The following is a 21,255-nucleotide window of genomic DNA, read 5'->3' as shown; positions in this document are numbered from 1 at the left end:
TTATATTCTTTTAAAAGTGGGCGGTGCCACGCCCATTGTCCAAAAATTTACTAATTTTCTGTTTTGCGTCATAAGGTCAACGCACCACCAATTTTCATCCCTTTTTTCGGTTTTTCGAAATTTTCGATATCGAAAAAGTGGGCGTGGTTCGATTTCGTTCATTTTAAATAGCGATCTGAGATGAGCGCCCAGGAACCTACATACCAAATTTCATCAAGATAACTCAATATTTACTCAAGTTATCGTGTTTACAGACGGACGGACGGACGGGCATGACTAAATGAATTTATTTTTTCACCCAGATAATTTTGATATATAGAAGTCTATATCTATCTCGATTAGCTTATGCCGTTACGGATTACCGTTATGCGAACAAAGTTAATATACTCTGTGAGCTCTGTTCAGCTGAGTATAAAAATTCGCCGCTAGGTGGTTCAAGGGTCGAGATATTCAAAAAAATCGTATTTGTGGTCCGAATTGGCTCAAATTTGGAACACATATTACATACAGAAATAGAAATCGCTTTTTGAAATAAAATAAAAGCTCAGGACTAGCTAATTGACGCCAATTTGAATTTAGCTAATATAATAACCACATATATAAACAAGACTGGAGGCTTACCGGCTGAACTTGAAATATTTATAGGAGCAAGAGTTATTTTGCGGTCCAATATTGATGTATCCAAAAGAGTGGTGAACGGAGCAATCGGATGCACTACTGAAATTGTTTGGCCTCAGTTTCGTCGAACTCAAATGTATCAAACAGATGTAATGTCAGCCCAGATCCGCTTTAGAAGAGACGGCGTACACATTTTTCAAATTTTATGGAACGGCTGAAAAGAGTATGTTACCCTTATTTATGACATGGGCTTCCACTGCCCACAAAATGCAATGCAGTACAGTTAACCACACTGTTTCGTATTTAGGCTAAAATTGTTCGAGGAGGGACAAGCATACGTGGCGCTGAGCCGACTAAAGTCTTTGGAAGGATTATGTATTGAGGAGTTAGATTGTAACAAATTCTCAGGAAAGAGTCCTTGTAATAATGAGATACCAAATGAAATAAATATAATGAGAAATAATTTTTAAGTTAAACGGTTTTTTTGAAAACTATACTTACATTAAGTAATAAAAATACTAAAAACTAGAAAACAATTAGGTAACTAGGTACTAGTCATCCCACTCATCATCAATCTAGGCCGTTGATCAGATAAATAAATAAAAGCGTCGGCCGCGTCAAATTTCTATTGATAGCCAACCGCTCATACATATCTTTACAAATGATATTTTCATATGTATATGTATAATAGACGGAGAGCTGGCTACTGAGATAGCAACATGACTCGGCCCAAGGAATATTTCACCTGGAAAAGGTTCCATTAGTAACGGTGGACCGAAAGCCCGACCTCCAGAAGGCGCACTGAAAGTTGTATGTGTGGGCGGGCGGATAAAGATGCGTATTTTTTTTAAAAACTGTTAACGGCCAAGGCTGAAAATTCGTTCAGGTATTCAGTATACTTAGAAGATAACATGGAAGCAATACCGAGATATCGAGGAGAGTAGGCGTGAGCGTCGGCCAGCGGCGCGCGGCCCAGCGGCTCGGGCAGCGATCGATTCTGACTTATTTTATCTGATAAAAAGTTTATGGACACTTCTGTCAATTTATTGGAGGTTTCATAAGGAACTAAGAATACTACCACACAAATGGCAGACGCTAATTCGGAAAACGTATTATTTTATAAGAACTTCAAAAATCCATTAAATTGAAACATATAGCTCAATGACTACGCTCAATTAAAATTTACGAACGAAGTATAATTCAGTTATTTTCATAATCAGTATCGAATACATCTTCTTCATTATCTTCATATTCTGGATCTTCATCGCTATCATATTCAGACACGTCGCTGTCAACTGGAAAAAAAGGAATGCGTTATTATATCGAAGTTTTCACGTACTTAATTGACTTGAACGGAAACTGAAATTTACCTTGTTCATCGTTTAAATTACGTCTTTCACTGATGATGGTAGTTGGGGGGCCTTCAAACCATAAAAAGTCATATTTATTATCAACTCAGGTCCACCCATAGTCCTCTGGATCTAATACTACTGGATCTGGAAGTGTTGCATTATTCCATACATGTGAAATATAATGTGCCCTTCTCATTTGTTGATATAACTCGCTGTGGCATGGAGGTAAACATGAAGCATCAAACAAAAATTACACTTGACAATAATGTTAATTTTGCACTTACTTACATAAAAATGTGTTGCTTTAAATATTCAAATATGTTAAAACCATTAAACTATTAAAACTAAATCAAAAATCGATACCATCGTTTTTTGTGGTAAACTTGTCACTATAAATGCTATAAACATAATAAATATGAAGCGGCAATATTGTCAGTGTCTTCTCTTCTGTTAATCGGATGTTCTCTTTTTTGAAGTATTCGAAGGCTCTCTATGGTGTATCTCGTTTTTTCTCTTTTCTCTTTGTCCAATATTCTTGTATTTGCAAAGTCAGCTGTGTGGTTGTTTGTTACCGCGTGTTGAGATAAAGCTGTGCTTTGTTTTTGTTTGCGTATGTCGGCTTCGTGTTCAGCTAATCGCGTACCTAGTCTTCTTTTTGTTGTGCCAATGTACACTTTGTTGCAGTTTTCGCTGTCGTTACCTTTGCACTGTATTTCATATACTACATTACTTTGTTGTTGGATATCTATAGGGCTTTTTGTTTTAGTGAAACACGTCGCTAGAGTGCAATTCGATTTGAATGCCAATGTTGTGTGGGATGTTCTCTTACACACAACGACAAAATGTATACACAAACTTATGGCATGCCCATGGGCAACCCCCTCTCCCCCACTATTGCCGACATAGTCATGGACGATGTACTCAACTTCACATTCATGGAACTCCAAAAACAACACGGCATACAAATAAAATTTCTAGTCAAATACGTAGACGACATCTTCCCGATTATTGAAAAGGACGACGCAAATATAATTTTAGATACACTCAACAAATACCACAACAAGTTAAAATTTACTATAGAGAAAGAAGTAAATGGCAGTATCCCTTTCTTGGACACCCGCATTCACAACAACAACAATAATTTGATTTTAGATTGGTACTCTAAACCAACGGCTTCTGGGCGCCTAATGAACTATTTTTCTTCTCAGCCCTTTAAATATAAAATTAATACAGCAAATAATTTTATACATAAAGTATTATCAATAAGCCATCAACAGTTTCATGAGACCAATGTAAGAAATATTAAAAACACGCTTAAAAAGAATAACTACCCTGACTACTTAATAACCAATCTAATCGACAAAAAACTAATGGACATAAAAAACACAACAAAACAAACCCCAAATATAGATAACCAAACAAAGCGATACTTCAGTGTCACATACATTCCCAGGCTGACAGAAAGTCTTGCACATGATCATAATAATAAGAGAACATCCCACACAACATTGGCATTCAAATCGAATTGCACTCTAGCGACGTGTTTCACTAAAACAAAAAGCCCTATAGATATCCAACAACAAAGTAATGTAGTATATGAAATACAGTGCAAAGGTAACGACAGCGAAAACTGCAACAAAGTGTACATTGGCACAACAAAAAGAACACTAGGTACGCGATTAGCTGAACACGAAGCCGACATATGCAAACAAAAACAAAGCACAGCTTTATCTCAACACGCGGTAACAAACAACCACACAGCTGACTTTGCAAATACAAGAATATTGGACAAAGAGAAAAGAGAAAAAACGAGATACACCATAGAGAGCCTTCGAATACTTCAAAAAAGAGAACATACGATTAACAGAAGAGAAGACACTGACAATATTGCCGCCTCATATTTATTATGTTTATAGCATTTATAGTGACAAGTTTACCACAAAAAACGATGGTATCGATTTTTGATTTAGTTTTAATAGTTTAATGGTTTTAACATATTTGAATATTTAAAGCAACACATTTTTATGTAAGTAAGTGCAAAATTAACATTATTGTCAAGTGTAATTTTTGTTTGATGTGTAATCATGTTCACCGTCTCCTTACATATCTCTATATATATGGATGTAAAAAAAATAAAAACTTATTGTAATGTTCGCTTTCTTATATTAAATAAATATAGATATCTCAACTCCTGATGATGCCAAGGAAATTTGGCGAAACGTTGAGTTATAAGGTGGAATAAGTCTCTTTTATTCGCACTATCAACAATTAGATCAGAAAAGCTTATAAAAATTAAAAAATCTGCATGCCAAACAAACTGATCGGTAACAAAAATCTTGTATGAAGCATCAAAGTTTTTCAAATGCTTTTTGAGGAAAGCTTCATCAGTTTTCTTCGCTGTGTAATTACGAAGAATCATTTGAAACCTCACATCGTTAATATTTTTCGTCGATCTAAATTCATACATAAGACAGATAAATGTTTTAACTTTTGCAAATGTTTCTTCAACATTGACTGACGTGTTCCCCAAGTTTGCGAAGGCTTTCTGGAACTCTTCCTTCTTTAAATTTATAATTTCTAAGCTCTGTTGCAAAGTCATTCGTCATCGCTTGTTCTGGACCAGATATGACGTAGTCATGATTACTTTCGGAACTTCTTCTTAATGAACGCTCATAACCATTGATAGATGGGGAGCAGTATCGGTCAAAAATAATATGCACATATCGTGTATTGTAACTAGTGAGAATTTGAAGAATTTTTTAGAAATATCACCGAACGATTGTGGTAAAGAAACCGTCAACAATTACAACATCGATATGCGCTGGCAAAGGTGAATCACACCGAAGACTTCTCATCAATACAGCTTTTTTAGTACCACATATCGTTCCATCTGAATGGCATCTGAATGGCATAAAGAATGAGGCATCGGAGTAATAGGGAAAGTAAATATCTTCTCCAAGTCAGTTGAGTTTTCCATCGAAATTCCCAACATACGGCCGAATAAATCACGTTGAATGCGTACTTCTTGCACTTTATTATTTTTAACGATTTTCTTTTTTGCATTGCAGCTTGTGAAATTCATTCTTTTATTCTGCTTTATAGTAGATTCAAATCTTCGATCGTCTTGTGAGCACTCTATTATAAATGTTTCTCTCAGTTCTTGTCCTTTCTTTTCTACATTGAGAAGAAATTCAGCCACGAAATTAGGCGCGGTACGATCACTTTATATTATATAGTAGATTTTTATCCAACTTTTCGGTATCAAACGGATTCAAATTGTTTTTCAATTTATTCACAAATTCAAGTGCACTTTCAGAATCTTTAACTATTTGGTACTTTTCTAATCTCGATGTTGCATCCTGAACTTTTTCAATCCCCAGTAATCAAACACATGATAAATTATGTATGATCTCAAGCCATGACTTTTAGCCCATCGCTGTCGAGCACTGATCGAGTTCGTAAAGTGTGTTACTCCTGTCAATATTTTTGTTGCATCAGCATTCACGGTCTGTTCTAGTGTTAGATCTGTCGGAATACGCGAAAAGGAGTTAGACGTTCTTCTTATACAGCCATCGGGCTAGTTAGCTTGATTAAATATGAAAAATAAATTACTCAGTTTTGGCATGATAAATTCGTAGAGATCGAAATCTCCTACACGAATGCTTCTAGTAACATCATATAGTAATTAATAAATTCTATATACATTATAAAAAATTGTGCAGTTTTACCATGTATTCCAATGAGTGTATCTTTTTTAAACTGTCTATATTTCTCTATCAGTTGAACAAAGTCCCTGTCAGTAAATGCATCGTTTGACAATTTTTCTGACTGTAGTTTTATTAGAAAGTCCTTAGTGTGCTCAGAAATATTTAAACCACACTTCTGAATGAAAAATTCTACATGTAAAATCTGTAATCCTAGAGAAATCAACGGATGTAGTCGCTTACAGCATTTGTAATGCTTGCGGCTTATGAAACCGTTTACTGATTCACTGGCTATTAATTTACTCTCGACCATCCTATGAGTTAACCCACAGTCATCTATGTATTTCCCTACAGCCTTTAAATATGCCATCATTACATGAAAGGCACCCATATGTATGAAAAGATCATCAAAGTGAGGTTTTTCAATTGATTGTATCTGATATGCAAGTTTGGAAATAGCTAGATCGTACGTAATCTGCATATAATTTTGTTGGTATTCTCTATCAATTTTCTGAGTCTGTCTCATAGTTTTATACACCACTGCGGGATTTGTAGGAGACTCATTGATCGGCATGAGATAAACAATTTTTTGCTTAACGCTGCTATAGTTGGTGATTTTTAATTAAAGCCTACCCACATTGGAGTATCACGAAATTGTTTGTCGAAAAATATTCATTTCTTTAAACTTATTTTGCAATAATACGACTAGTTAGAGTTAAATATAAACAAATCTAAGTAAAATTTACATTTTAATTAAATTAATTAGTCAAATAGCCGCGCGCCGCTGGCCTACGCTCACGCCTACTCTCCTCGATATCTCGGGATTGCTTCCATTTTATCTTCTGGCATTTTACAGGAACTCTTTTCAAGGCATAATAAATAAATAATAAGATTGCCAGAAGTGTCCCTCAACATGTAAATTTTGCAAAATTTTCGCAACTTGGTCGACTTCTGGCAACCATTTGGCTTCCACTTACAGTTTTGGCAATTGTTCTCCTATTACAGCTAAGTATAGTGAATACCTCAATGAATTTTCAGCCTTGTCCGTTAGCAGTTTTTTATGGAAAAAATACGCATCTTTATCCGCGCGCCCACGCATACAGCTTCCAGTGCACCTTCTGGCGGTCGGGCTTTCGGTTCGCCGTTTCTAATTGAACCTTTTCCAGGTGAGATATTCCTTGGACCGAGTCATGTTGCTATCTCAGTAGCCAGCTCTTAGACTATAAGTAAGACCAACAGAACCTTAATCAGGTTATGCTACGCCTCACGTTTTTAGAAATTTCACGCGCCCTACGCCTATAGATATTTATTTGTCTGATCAACGCCCTAGATTGGTGAGGAGTGTGATGACTAGTACCTAGGACCTACCTAATTATTTTCTAGCTTATAGTATTACTAATAATTATGTAAGTATTGTTTTAAATAAAACCGTTTAACTTAAACATTTTTTTTAAATTATTTTATTCTCATATTGGCAAAGAATTGGCCTTTCAAGGGTTGTTTGGTTGATAACTCTTGCCTTCGCCGTTGCTGAGAAATTTGATTTTGAGACAACTTTTCCCATTTTACCCCATTATGCGCCGCATATTCTTTGCTTTAAAAAAAAAGGAAAATAAGCCGATTATAAAGAACACATGTCCGACAAGGGAAACATGAAAGATCATTAAATCCGCGTCGGCTCGCTTTATTCCCGCTGGAATTCCGGAAAACCGGCCAAGTTTTTCAACAGAGGCCGGAACTTCGACGAGAGAAAGTTAAGCCCCTAGCGACCCTCAGATCAGGAACATAAACTTTACGCATCAGACAACTTGCTGTGGATAAACTAAAGCGCGCGAAGTGCGAGAACTGAGACCTCTCTACCAGTTTGGTAAGCTATGGTCGTTAAGTCGTACACTTGGTAGCGTAATTCCATCGACAGTGATATCCAATTTTTCCGAAACCCGTGTCGTCCACGTCATGAATATGGTAACCGAAGACTTGGTCGGTTACAACGCCAAGTTTCGGGAGCAAAAAAACTGAAAGAGATAGGCAGATAGTTGTTAATTTTACAGCGAAGCTCATCAACGGAAGGGCTGGAACCTGTTACCATTATTGTGCAGCTAGCATTAAGGCAAACATTGGTAACTCCTCCGGGTGGGGAAGGGAGCTTCCATATGTAAAAACTAAACTAAAGTGAGGATAGGATACAACCCTGCAGCACCACTTTACCTTCCTGAACTGAACCGATGCCTATCGACCACACAAATAATTCGCGGTCTACATTTTGGGACTAGTCGGAGAGGTAGACCCTTCCTACTCCTGCGTTAACGTGCTTTGACTGACTATGCCAAAAGCTTTTGACAAGTCTAGCGTCAGGCGTACTTTTCTGTGGTGAGGTTTTGGGTTCAATGCGTAATTTGTGTGTGTGCTGATGGCGTTTAACCAAAAATTTTTGAATATAAAGATGTTGCATGCGCGAACTTCAGTGAAAAGTAGCGGAGCTTCACAAAATTCTAGTAGGTAACTTCCACCACACCACACATTTTAAAACGATTTTTAACATAATTTAAGCACACAAAATACACCGATTTTAGTTTTGGAGTGTAAAAATGTGAATTCTGAACTCATTATCTGAATAAAAAGTGTACAAATAACACTGGTCGACGGCCAAAATTTACCAGAGACGCCGTTATGAAATTCGTATGTAAAACTACCCCATGATTTCGAAAATCGAGTTCATTTTTGATTCTATGGTACCGTTGTTGAGATAATTCAATTTACCGTTATTCGAAAAAACCAAAAAGATGGCTCCCTTTAATTACGTATATCTCACGAACGGGTCAAGCAATTGCAAATAAGAATCGGAAAGAATCGGAAAGAAGAAAAATCTACCTGCATACTTACCCATAAGTGACGGAAATACATGTTTATAACTACATGCCTACAGCAGCTTTCGAACCCAACCACTCTTCCTTTCGATGCAACCACTCTACCTACTATAAAACAATTCGAGTATTAAAAGTACTATTTCATTTATTTAAAGAAAAAGTATTATCATTGTTATGGTGTTATTCGTTTATCCGGATAATATCCCATTTGCACTTTATACCTTTAATATATGTATGTATACATACATTGAAGTTGCGCAACCTGAGTATTTTTATTTGATCGCTTATAACTTACGCAGTTTTGCATCGATTTTCTTCGATGATAGCTTATCTTTTTTCTAATTAAACAGAGCTTTACGTAAATAAAAAATATTTGGATAAAAAGTTGTGGTTTTGGAATGCTGCCCTCGCAAAAAGTAATTTGTTTCATATTGTTTCATAAAAAAAAACAAAAATCTGAAATGATGAGCTAATATCTCGAAAACTATATGGTTGAGCAAAAAACAATGTATGATGCATTTATAGCAAATTTTATCGTCTTTCCGATTGCTTGACCCGTTCGTGAGATATACGTAATTAAAGGGAGCCATCTTTTTGGTTTTTTCGAATAACGGTAAATTGCAAATATCTCAAAAACGGTACCATAGAATCAAAAATGAACTCAATTTTCGAAATCAGGGGGTGATTTTACATACGAATTTCATAACGGTGTTTCTGGTAAAGAAAAAAAGTTGAAATTCGTGGTCCAGTGTAATTGTTAAATAATAAATACAGACAGTGGTAGTTTAACAAATTCTGCTGTGGTAAGTGGTGAATGTAACCTACTAGAGGTTTTGTGAAGCTTGCTTCACACTATTTTTCGTCCCTGCAATGTCTCTATGTTGATATTGTCTCTGGTTTAGCTGGATGGAGGTGCTATGTAATTTTTGGAAGCAATGCTGATGGCTTGCAAGTAGCAGGTTTGCGGTCAAATAAGGGAGAATGACGGCTTCAAGTGTCCGGGATACTGGCTATAAGAGAGATATCCGGCGTCTCCTTCGTTAGCGGGTTTCGCTGATTTTTGTAGCGGTTCCACCCTCCCATTTTCTATTTTTTAAGGTATGACCAAAGTGAAGAGAGACAGGTTGAAGACAAGCTCCAGGTAACTAAAGTTTAGGTAACTTTAGGTAGCTAAAGTTTTTAAGCACCGGCATGGTAGCAATCCTATCCGGGCATACTGCTGTAAACGGCTTAGCAAGTTTGATTGCTTTTTTAACCTATTTGGCGGTGGTGGTAATGGGAGACGTATTGTGTATATGTGAATGTGCGCGTCTATTGGCCTGCTGTCTGGATTTGTCAACCGTGGAATGCATTACATATTGTCGGTCAAAAAGAACTCGCGCATTTCCTCGCATCCGACAGCGGTTTGTCGTCAAAGGGACTTTACTGTGGACCATGGGTTACCAATACTGGCAGAGAGGTAACAGTTTGTTAGATGTTATCTAAGCTTTGGTGATTTTTAGGGCAAATCGGTGTTTTTATAAATATAATATTCGTTATTTTCAAGTATGTCGTTGTGTGTTCATTTTATTTAAGCGGAGGATGCTAAGCACCTGTTACATCTAATATATACTGATTTAAAATATATCCCCTGACTCTTCAAGTTACTGTCCCGACCCGAACGATTTCGGGTCAAATAGATTGTATTGCATAGAGTGATGGGTGATAAATGCGAGTCCGCCACCCCTTCCTCTGGCGCAAAGCAGATTTTTCAGTAATCTTCGGCTCTTCTATCGCAGATATGCGTATGTTCTGCCGCTTCATGAAGTCAGCTATTTGTTTGATAACTCCTTTTTATTTATTGATGTTCAATTTGGAACGCAGTTTTTCAGCCCTTCTCTTCCCATGGAGGTATCTAGCGAACTCTGACAACTACGACTCAGTTGGTGTCGTCTTCATTCACGGCGCTAAACGTCGTGTCATCTGTTTGTTCTACAAGGTCCGGCCCCCTACCGTAGGCTGGGAAATTGGAATGCCAGAAGTCGTTGTGTTCGTTGAAATCGACTAGAACTATGCGAATTTCGTCTGTGAGTAACGAATGTGTATATATATGCTGGGACCATATACATTAGTACATACATATATATAATTTACACCGCCTAATTTGTAGAGGAAACCACCTTACTTATTTCTTTTAATACCTTCTACATTTAAAGTTTTCGAGCCTCTTAATTTTCTTGAAGCGTTCGGAATCTTGAGGTACCATATCGGATTAACGATTTTTTTTTGGAACAAGAATTTTCAGGAGAGCGTATCGCTAAAAACAATGATTTGCAATGCATTCAACTCATCTCACCTGCAGACCTAATGGGCAAAAATAAGGTTTCAGGCCTAGGGACAGATTGAGTGCAGGCCTTATGGCCGTAGCAAGATAGCGCCACCTAATATCGGGCAAACGGTACTTCATAAAGAAGTGTTCTGGAATGCAAAGAAACATTGGAAAAACCCCGCTCAGGCCGGACCATACATCTATACTGGGTTTCCGGCCATAAAGGGATAGAAAGTAACGAAAAGGCCGATGAGTTGGCAAAGGAGGGTACAACACTCGTGGAATCTGATTGCGGTTCTTCCGTTTGGTCTTCAAACAAATTTTGGTAACACTATGGACACACTCAGACTTTGTAAGGTGTTATTGACCGGTCAGTTCCACACAACCTATCATTAAAACAAACAACCCGCGAAATTTGTTTTTTCTTTATAACTCATATATTCGACAATTGCATTCAATGAGTGATACATTGTTGCTAAGGTATTAAACCAACGCAGGGCGCAATTCGTCCGAAGAAGTCGTTAACCTAACTGACCACGTTAAGCTTTTATGGACATTTTTTTAAAACCGGCACCTTTTATTCGTACATATCAAAAAAAATGTAAGAATAAAGGAAATAACTGATTTTTTAGTACTTGCCAAAAATGAAAATAAGATACAGAAAATATAGAGAAAAGCCCTAACTCAGTGCTTTTATAGGGCCGAAAATTTATTTTTTATAATTTTTGAACTGTTTGTAAAGGTAAGTATGAAAATAATGACCACATTTTCAACTTTTACATGATACGGCTTAATATACTGTTTTGTACATCGTTAGCATACTTCACAAAGGCTCTAACCAATAAAGCAAAAAACATTTTTTTTCAATTCACTACATGCAGAAATTGCTTTTTTAAAGTGGCGCAACTCCTTGTTGGTTCTAACACTTTCAAATTTATTCTGGGGTGTACTTTAATGTAATCACACAAAAATCGTCGGAAAAAACAGTTTCGAAAAATCTGTACTTAGGGCTTTTGTGAATTAAGGTAACGATATGTATCTTTCAATATATAGATTCTAAATGAAGGCGACGAACCAGAAAATTTCTTTTGGGTAGCTTTGGGTGGTCGTAAGGCTTACGACACAAGTGCAGATTTTATGAATTATACTCGGCTTTTCCGGTGTTCCAACGAGAGGGGATACTTCACCGTTGCTGAAAAATGTACCGATTTTTGTCAGGATGATTTGGCAGATGATGACATCATGATATTAGACAATGGTGAGCAAGTTTTTTTGTGGCTCGGTTCTAGATGTAGTGAGGTGGAAATTAAATTGGCATACAAATCCGCGCAAGTAAGTACTGGTAAAAAATCTAAAACCATTATATGAACAAATATATTTAATTCAGGTTTATATCCAACATCTGCGTATTAAACAACCTGAAAAACCACGAAAGCTTTTCCTCACATTGAAAAACAAAGAATCGAAACGTTTTACAAAGTGTTTTCATGGTTGGAGTGCCCATAAAGTACCACCGGAGTAAATAAAAAGACGTACCATATCATCAACATGAGCTATAAATGTTTCAAATTTCCGTTTTTAATATAAATCCTGCTGCATTTTTTATTCAAAGTCTTCAAACTCCGCAAATGAATGCCTTGGAACCTGCTCATTGAGTAGTGAGTTTGCTCATTGCATTTTCTTAGAGTTATATCCTTATCAAAAAATAAGGTTACAACTGAACTTAGTGTCAATGTTCTTATTTGGTTGAACGATAAGCTCTATAGTTGCAACACTAATTGAGGGCGGAGCGAAGCACTGCTACAACAACAACACTAATTAAAGTAAAATAAAAAAGTTATTTATAAAACTTCTATATGGCATTAAATTTAGCCCTGCTTTTGGTTTCATTTGCATACCAAAGTGAAATAGTAGCTTCACTCAGGAGAGAATGTCAATAGAGGTGAGTTTCTCAGAGATGATATTTAGCGTACCACACGATTTTCTGTGCACATGGTTGCATTTTCAAAGAAAAAAAATTCTTAAGAAACAAGTGAAAAAGTAGCTTTTCATGAATAAATACACGATTATGTGATTACTAATATTAGTTGGTGTGAAATGTATATGGATGCCTCATTATTTATAAAATATCATACAAATGGATATTGCTGCTCGCAACGCTTGCGCGCTGCCACCCTTCATTACCTTTCACTTAAAAAAACAACCCTGTCACTGTGGTCAACTTCTTATGCTGGACTTTATGAGGTGGGTTTTGTCTAAGCCTGGGGTAACGCTCAGTCAATCCAGAGTCGAGTAAAGGTCCCACAAACCCCTACTGAATAAATACACGATATTTATGTGTTACGAACACACACACACACGGCTGGAGATATTAGGCGGGCAGCAGCTTTCCCACGCAAGATGGCGAGGGGGCGGAGCGGCGGCTAACGGTCGTTGGAGTAGAGGAGGTTCGGTAGGGCGGTTGAACGGTCGGGTAACGGGCGGACTCGTACGGCGGTACGGAAGCAGCGGCGGGATAGAAGCAGCGGCTTAACGGCGGTAGGATGGCAAGCGGCCAGTGGCTAGTGTAGCCGCGGCGGGACGGACGCCTCGGCTTAACGGCGGTAGGGTGGCAGACGGCCAGCGGTCGTCGCAGCAGCGGCGGGACGGATGCAGCGGCTTAACGGCGGTAGGATGGCAGACGGCCAACGGTTAGTGTGGCAGCAGCGGCACCAACCAGGCGGGATGGGCACGGCGGTAGTATGGCGGGCGGCCAACGGTCGGCGTAGCACCGGCGGGATGGAAGCAGCGGCGGCACCAGATGGACGACGATGCGACGGCAGCGGCGGTGGGCTACGGATCGCGTACCAGGGCCGTGGAGAGAGGGGAAGTAGGCTGGCGATGGGGTTTACCTGGACAGCGGTGGCTCGTTCCGGGCGGGGTCGGTTGACGGTATCGGCGGGATCGGATTGGTCTGCATAATCGATAGTCGGCCGGTCGGTCACCTGGGGAACAGACTGCGAGGACTCGTTAGTGCTGGTTTCACCGCTGGACACCCCCGCCTCCCTACTTGCACACTATTAGAAGGTGCGTAAGGGGGGCGGGGTTGTACCAGCCGATACACCGTGGGTCGACCCGTGGGCGGAGGGGAAGTGCACCTTAACGGCACAGAGGTAGCCCCTGTTCGCACGCATCGGCTCACGGCCGAAACCAGAGCTGAGGGGAAGGGGTGGAACGTCATGAAGGCGTCGGGCCGCTCAACACCTAGGAGGGCGCGGGGGGCAAAGTAGCACAAGGCATCCTCCCCGTCGTCCTTACCCAAGTGAAGGGTGACCCGCGCCATGACGGCACCCCTGCCACTAAGCCAGCCGAAGCTAGGACTGAGGGGGAGGGGTTGTATGGTCATTAAGGCATCGGGCCGCACAACACCTAGGAGGGCGCGGGGGGAAAAGTAGCACAAGGCATCCTCCCCGTCGTCCTTACCTAAGTGAAGGGTGACCCGCGCCATGACAGCGCCCCTTCCACTCAGCCAGCTTACGCTAGAACTGAGGGGGAGGGGTTAAATGACCATGAAGGCATCGGGTCACTCAACACCTAGGAGGGCGCGGGGGGCAAATTGCACAAGGCATCCTCCCCGTCGTCCTTACCTAAGTGAAGGGTGACCCGTGCCATGACGGCGCCCCTTCCACTCAGCTAGCTAGCAGGAGGGAAAAATATGTCCGCTGGCTCTCCTGCGAGGACTGAATTGCAAAAATGAAAATTCGATGTTTATATGGGTGGTGCCGCAAACTGGTTGAGAAGTCAACACACCATTATTGTGATTTTCATTGGTTTGCTATTTAGTGGTTGTTGACTATGCTATAAAAGAATAAGTACAAGTGGTTGTTGGTTATGCTATAGAAAAATAAGTACAGGGAGGTTCAGGTAGCTATGCTATAGAAAAATAAGTACAGGGAGGTTCAGGTTTAAGTGAATAAGGAAATACAGGGAGGATTTACGTTATTGTAACGCTACGTTACAACTTACATAGAACAAGGCGCTTTGATGGACTACTTCAATGCATGGCGGCCAGGCCAGACGAGGGGGGGGGGGGATTCCTCCGGGCCCGGGGTTTCTCGGGGGTCCGCGATTTAGAGGTACTAAGACGTTTATTTAATTCAGGAGAGTCTTTAGTTGTTTCATGTGCAAATTTTAAGCCGAATTTCAAAAGCAACGAATATTGATAATGATTTTTTGCCTGAGCCTGAGGAGACAATAAAAACACCAAACAAGAATGTGTTTCTCAGGGGGCCCGCGATTTAGAGGTACAAAGACATTTTTTTAATTCAGGAGAGTCTTTAGTTGTTCCATGTGCAAATTTTAAGCCAAATTTCAAAAGCAACGAATATTGATAATGATTTTTTGCCTGGGCCTGAGGAGACAACAAAAACATCAAACAAAAATGTGTTTCTCAGGCTGCCCGCGATTTAGAGGTACCAAGACATTTTTTTTAATTCAGGAGAGTCTTTAGTTGTTCCATGTGCAAATTTTAAGCCGAATTTCAAAAGCAACGAATATTGATAATGATTTTTTGCCTGAGTCTGAGGAGACAATAAAACCATCAAACAAAAATGTGTTTCTCAGGGGGCCCGCGATTTAGAGGTACTAAGACATTTTTTTAATTCAGGAGGGTCTTTAGTTTTCCATGTGCAAATTTAAAGCCGAATTTCAAAAGCAACGAATATTGATAATGATTTTTTGCCTGGGCCTGAGGAGACAATAAAAACATCAAACAAAAATGTATGTTTACATGAATCCGAAATCGTAAAGTTTTCGTGGTTACACTGATGAAGTTTCATCTTCAAAAAGTCTTCCAACAATACGACCAACTCTGTATCAAAGTCCAGATTATTTAAACGACTGCGATATCGGAACCGTGAATAATGAGTTTTTGCTATCTGAAGAAGTCAACGAAATAATTTGTCGAGGTCATCAAAAGTGTCCTTTTATTTTTCCTCGTGATTGTCATGACAAGGCATTTCCTACCTCGTTGTTAAACAGAATCTTGCCAAATGGAGAGAAAGTGGAGCGTGACTGGTTAGTGTGAAGTGCCAGTAGCAATGGTTTTTATTGCCAACCATGTCGTCTATTAAGCACCAGTATTTTAAATCGACCTAAAATTTGTTCTGCGGATATTCGAAATTCGAGGTATGGAAGAAGCTATACGATAAACTGCCATCACACGAAAATACTCGAGATCACATTAAATGTTATATTCAATGGCGATCTTTACAAAATCTAATTCAAAGGAGGCTTAAATTGATACACTTATCAATGACCAGCAAATCATTCAAGGGGTTGTCATCATCAGGGATTCAAGGGGTTGTGTAGCGCAACATATAGCTTCTCCAACCCAATTGTCAACCTCACCTTCAAGCGGCGAATCCCGTTTCACTAACAAACGAGGCTCTGGCAACCCCAAGCTCCTCATGGAACTTGGGGGTGGGGAGGGAGGGATGGCCTGAAGGTTCAATGTGGCCATATTAATCGTTCCCGAGATGGTCGGGCCAGCACCTTAATGGTGCTGTGTTACCGGAGCGTATCGGATCTGTATCCGACAAAGGACCATCACATCGATAACACTCCCCAAAGCCTTCGGGGAGTAATCTAATCGCTACAACAACAACAACAACACCAGCAAATCACTGAAACTCAAATGGAAAGAAATTTTATATAGAATTTTGAACACTATTTTATTTTTGGGTAATAGAGGCCTAGCTTTCAAAGGTGAAAGTATATATCTTGGTGAACGAAACGATGGACATTTTTTGGGCATCTAAGATCTCAAAAGCCAATATGATCCGATACTTAGAGATCATTTGGAGAATGTTAGGATTTCACAACAGCAGCACAAACATTTACAAGTTCACTATCTTTCCCCAGACATTCAGAACGAGTTTATAGAAATTTGTGCAAAGCACGTGAGGGAAACTATATTAGATCAAGGCATGAAAGCCAAGTATTTTGCTATTATCGTTGATGCTATGCCTGATGCTAGCACGTTTACTATGTTAATTTTGCGCTAACTCCATTTCAATTCGAAAGCAACAAATTTTACAATTAAAGAACGGGTTTTGGCTTTCGTGGATTGTAACCAAAAAACTGGTAAGGAAATCGCGGATTAATTTGCCATACTCTAGGTAAACATGAAATCCCATTAAAAGATTGTTGTGCACAAGGGTACGATAACGGCGCTAATATTAAAGGAGCTTACAACGGAGCACAACGTCAAATTCTCGACAAAAATTCGAATGCTGATTACTCGCCTTGTGGAACCCAAATGAAAGAAACGTCGTACTCCAAGCTAGAGACGCCACCATAGATGTTGAGGTCCGACATCTAGATGCCTTATTAGCTGATTTGAAGTTGATTAGGAACCAATGGGAAACAATTTTAAACAAATGCAAAACAGTTGCTATTCAATTGAACATCTCACCAAGTATCCGGACATTCGGATGAGAAAACCCAAAGGACGTTTTGAAGGTAATGGAAATGAGATGATTACGGATGATCCAGAGTCTGGTTTTAAAAACAATACATTCTTGGTGATCGTTGATTCGGTAATCACTGTCATTACTAAACGATTTGCAGCTATGAGAAATTTGAATGAGACGTTTTCGTTTTTGTGCCAATTTGAAGACATGGATAAAACTACGGTTCGAGCGAGCGCAGCAAAATTGGTGAAAAATACAAGTCGGGCGTTTCTCAAAGCTCAGGATGCCCAAAAATTCACTTGAAACACATTTACGAAGCAAATTTTGATAAGGTCTGTCACCATTGGAATTGCTAAATGCCATATACATATGTTCAAAATCTGTATACGATTTTACCCAACATTTGTGTTGTTTTAAGTATCTTTTGCACTAAAACTGTCATTGTAGCTAGTGCAGAACGTGCTTTGAGCGTCCTTGCAAGAATCAAAAACTTTCATAGATCGTGTTCATCTCAAGAGCAAGTTTCAGGACTTCGCATGCCTTGTGTTGAATCCATTTTGGCAAGACAGTTAAATTTTGATATTATTATAAAAATTTTGCAGCGAAAAAAGCAAGTATAGCCGCCCTTTGATATCCGAACTTTCTATATTTAGTAATAAAATTTATATTCATCATTAAATGTATTAAAATGTTACCAAATAACTAGAAAAGATTATTTGAAACACTATGTGACTGTTAAAAGAGATTTTTGTTTCTACGTTACAATATAGTATAAATAGTAAATATTCTGTATTTAGTTGATGTGGCAAAAAAAATTTGTTTTTTATGTAATCCATCAATAATGATACATGAATGAGACGTCATTAATTCAAGTTAATCAGATGTATTAGTGGATTTTTTATAGGGGCCCGTAAATTGTTTAGCCCCGGGCCTCGATTTTCTCTCTACGGCCCTGATGGCGGCACCTATATCTTGTCACACACTGTTTGTGGAGTGTTGTTTCAGTTGCATGAGAAAATTTGATTTAAATAACAAAGGGTGCCGTACGAAGTTATACTTCTTTGTCATCTTTAAAAAGTAGTTTTAATAGCATTAATATTAATTAATTAAAATAAAATATTAAGACTTTCAGACCGGATGTTGTCGGGACATATTTCTAATCTTAAGTCCTCGCTATTATCCTCTTATCATTCCCAGAATCCATTGTCCCTCAACCCTCCTGCCTGAAAGGAAATAATGAATATTTCACTTTCCGATTTTGCTTTCGTCAATTTGCACGATTTTCCCTGGGCCACCTATTTTGCGAACAGATTCCTGACGATCAAGTTGGTATAGAACCAAAGGATACGGCAATAATTATACCAATCGGATATGGTTGTGGGGATAAACATGTTTTGTCATCGAAATCCTCTAGGCGAACATCAAAATGTGGACACTGATGGGTAAAAGCGTATATTAAATAAAAGACACGAGGTAAAGAAATTCTGAGCTCCTAGAACCAAGTCACCTTAGCTCTTGAAATTTGGGATTTATTTCTACAGGATCCTTTGCGGCACTGGAACGATCCTAATTCATCAGTTCCTTGAATAGAGGACATGGGCTTCGATGCATCTGACAAAACATAGAAGATTTAATAAGCCCTTACTCTTCGGCAAACGCTATGCATTTGTTCACAGTTCCCAGGCGTAAGAGCACTTTCTTTGTGTACCTAAATATCTTAAAATCTGATGTGGTCATTGAAGACCAATTTCGCGCTGCAGCACCACGGCTTGTTGAGCGACCATCAAAATCTATCAAAACGGTATCAAATAATATTCATTTATTTCAACATAAACCGAAATAGTAGATATTACCTTCATTTGCACGCATTTTTATTAAAATGCTTATGATAATTTACCGATATTTTGAATTTATTTAAAAAGCACGCGAGTTAAACGAAGCCATTTATTTAAATACGCAATTTATTAAAAAAAAGCGCCGCAGACGGAAATTTTCTGTTTTTCGTGAAATAAATGTGAACGGAAAAGGTCCGTTTTCCTTTTTCATTCGTTGGTACTGTTTAAAACATCTGGTAGCACCAAGAAAGCAATGAATTAGATAAAATGGCTGCATGCTTGTGTTCGCGGAAAGTAAACAAATAAATTATTAAGTTTTACAATAAAACGTAATTCTCGATGGGAACTCCCTGAGAACTTATATGCAGAATGTCAAAAGTCAAACCTCTTTGGTTTCCGAATAAAACCAAATGAACGCTTTATGTATAGCCAAAACAAATATTGTCAACAAAGTCAATAAAGTTCAGTTACGATTTGAGAAATAAAATAAATATATATTTACCATGAATAGAATTTATTGGAATAGACCGGTCCCTGGTCCACTTCCCGGAAAAAATGTATCGTAAATACTTATCTAGGCAAAGGGCTACCTACAATACCCAATTTGTGCAAATCGAACAGTGACTAAAATTTATTCGAATAGATCGGTCCCTGGGTCACTTCCCCGAAAGAAACTGTACAGGAATACTATCCAGCTTCAGACAATAAGTACGATTTATCAATATAGAACAGCCCCTCGTCAACTTTCCGAAAGGAAACGAAGTACCCCTATACGGCCTCCTCTACTCTGAGGACCCTCCAGTTATGCGTCGGAAGGTGCGGGTTGCATTATCGCACCAATTCCAGACTTTTCGCCGGCTGAGAAGGTCCGGCAACTACACTCGAGCCCTCGGTCGAAGGGGAAGATCCCTACTTTCCACTTCCTCGAGCCTAGATCCCTTCCAGAATTCCCAAACCAAAGAAATTATTCTTTTAAGAATACAGGCCGACCGCTCGTCAGCGCAAGTAATCAGTCTAAATCCATGATACCATCCCGAGTATTCGAAGCCTGGCCGCGGACGGCACAGCCACTCCTCTCGGGAGAGACACCGAGGGTGATGGAGCCCGCTCGTGTAACGGTTTCGTTAAACGCAAGTGCGTCCCCACCTCGGGCCCTTTTGGTCGTTGAGGCATTTCTCTCATTTTCAGCCCTTCTCTTCCCATGGAGGTATCTAGCGAACTCTGACAACTACGACTCAGGTGGTGTCGTCTTCATTCACGGCGCTAAACGTCGTGTCATCTGTTTGTTCTACAAGGTCCGGCCCCCTACCGTAGGCTGGGAAATTGGAATGCCAGAAGTCGTTGTGTGCGTTGAAATCGACTAGAACTATGCGAATTTCGTCTGTGAGTAACGAATGTATATATATATGCTGGGACAATATACATTAGTACATACATATATATAATTTACACCGCCTAATTTGTAGAGGAAACCACCTTACTTATTTCTTTTAATACCTTCTACATTTAAAGTTTTCGAGCCTCTTATTTTTCTTGAAGCGTTCGGAATCTTGAGGTACCATATCGGATTAACGATTTTTTTTGGAACAAGAATTATCAGGAGAGCGTATCGCTAAAAAACAATGATTTGCAATGCATTCAACTCATCTCACCTGCAGACCTAATGGGCAAAAATAAGGTTTCAGGCCTAGGGACAGATTGAGTGCAGGCCTTATGGCCGTAGCAAGATAGCGCCACCTAATATCGGGCAAACGGTACTTCATAAAGAAGTGTTCTGGAATGCAAAGAAATATTGGAAAAACCCCGCTCAGGCCGGACCATACATCTATACTGGGTTTCCGGCCATAAAGGGATAGAAAGTAACGAAAAGGCCGATGAGTTGGCAAAGGAGGGTACAACACTCGTGGAATCTGATTGCGGTTCTTCCGTTTGGTCTTCAAAAAATTTTGGTAACACTATGGACACACTCAGACTTTTTGAGGTGTTATTGACCGGTCAGTTCCACACAAGCTATCATTAAAACAAAAAACCGGCGAAATTTGTTTTTTCTTTATAACTCATCTGTTCGACAATTGCATTCAATGAGTGATACATTGTTGCTAAGGTATTAAACCAACGC

General features: G+C 39.1%; 1 protein-coding gene and 1 long non-coding RNA gene across 6 annotated transcripts in view; one reads left to right on the top strand and one right to left on the bottom strand.

The window, feature by feature from the left end:
- Positions 1-21,255, top strand: part of fliI (FLII actin remodeling protein) — a 426,153-nt gene that overhangs the window by 368,098 nt on the left and 36,800 nt on the right. For 2 of the 5 annotated variants that reach the window (XM_067773106.1, XM_067773100.1), the window contains 2 exons: positions 11,903-12,181; positions 12,237-12,698. The exons of 2 other annotated variants lie outside the window; for them this stretch is intronic. In XM_067773106.1, coding sequence (XP_067629207.1) covers positions 11,903-12,181; positions 12,237-12,371 — 414 coding nt within the window. In that variant the 3' untranslated portion in view covers positions 12,372-12,698. Of the gene's footprint in view, positions 1-11,902; positions 12,186-12,236; positions 12,699-21,255 lie in introns of those variants that run through there. One more of the 5 variants, XM_067773101.1, reaches the window with a different exon arrangement.
- The window catches only part of LOC137244301 (uncharacterized), a 52,484-nt gene continuing 32,929 nt past the window's right edge, over positions 1,701-21,255 (bottom strand). Inside the window, exons 5-6 of the long non-coding RNA XR_010950886.1 lie at positions 1,989-2,114; positions 1,701-1,913 (exon numbers count right to left, since the gene is read on the bottom strand). This is a non-coding gene — a long non-coding RNA (uncharacterized lncRNA). The remainder of the gene's footprint in view (positions 1,914-1,988; positions 2,115-21,255) is intronic.

This window comes from Eurosta solidaginis, chromosome 3 (genome assembly GCF_040869045.1).
Source record: "Eurosta solidaginis isolate ZX-2024a chromosome 3, ASM4086904v1, whole genome shotgun sequence".
NCBI lineage: Eukaryota > Metazoa > Arthropoda > Insecta > Diptera > Tephritidae > Eurosta > Eurosta solidaginis.
Note: the sequence above shows the minus strand (reverse complement) of the source record. Positions and strands in the feature narration are given on the sequence as shown.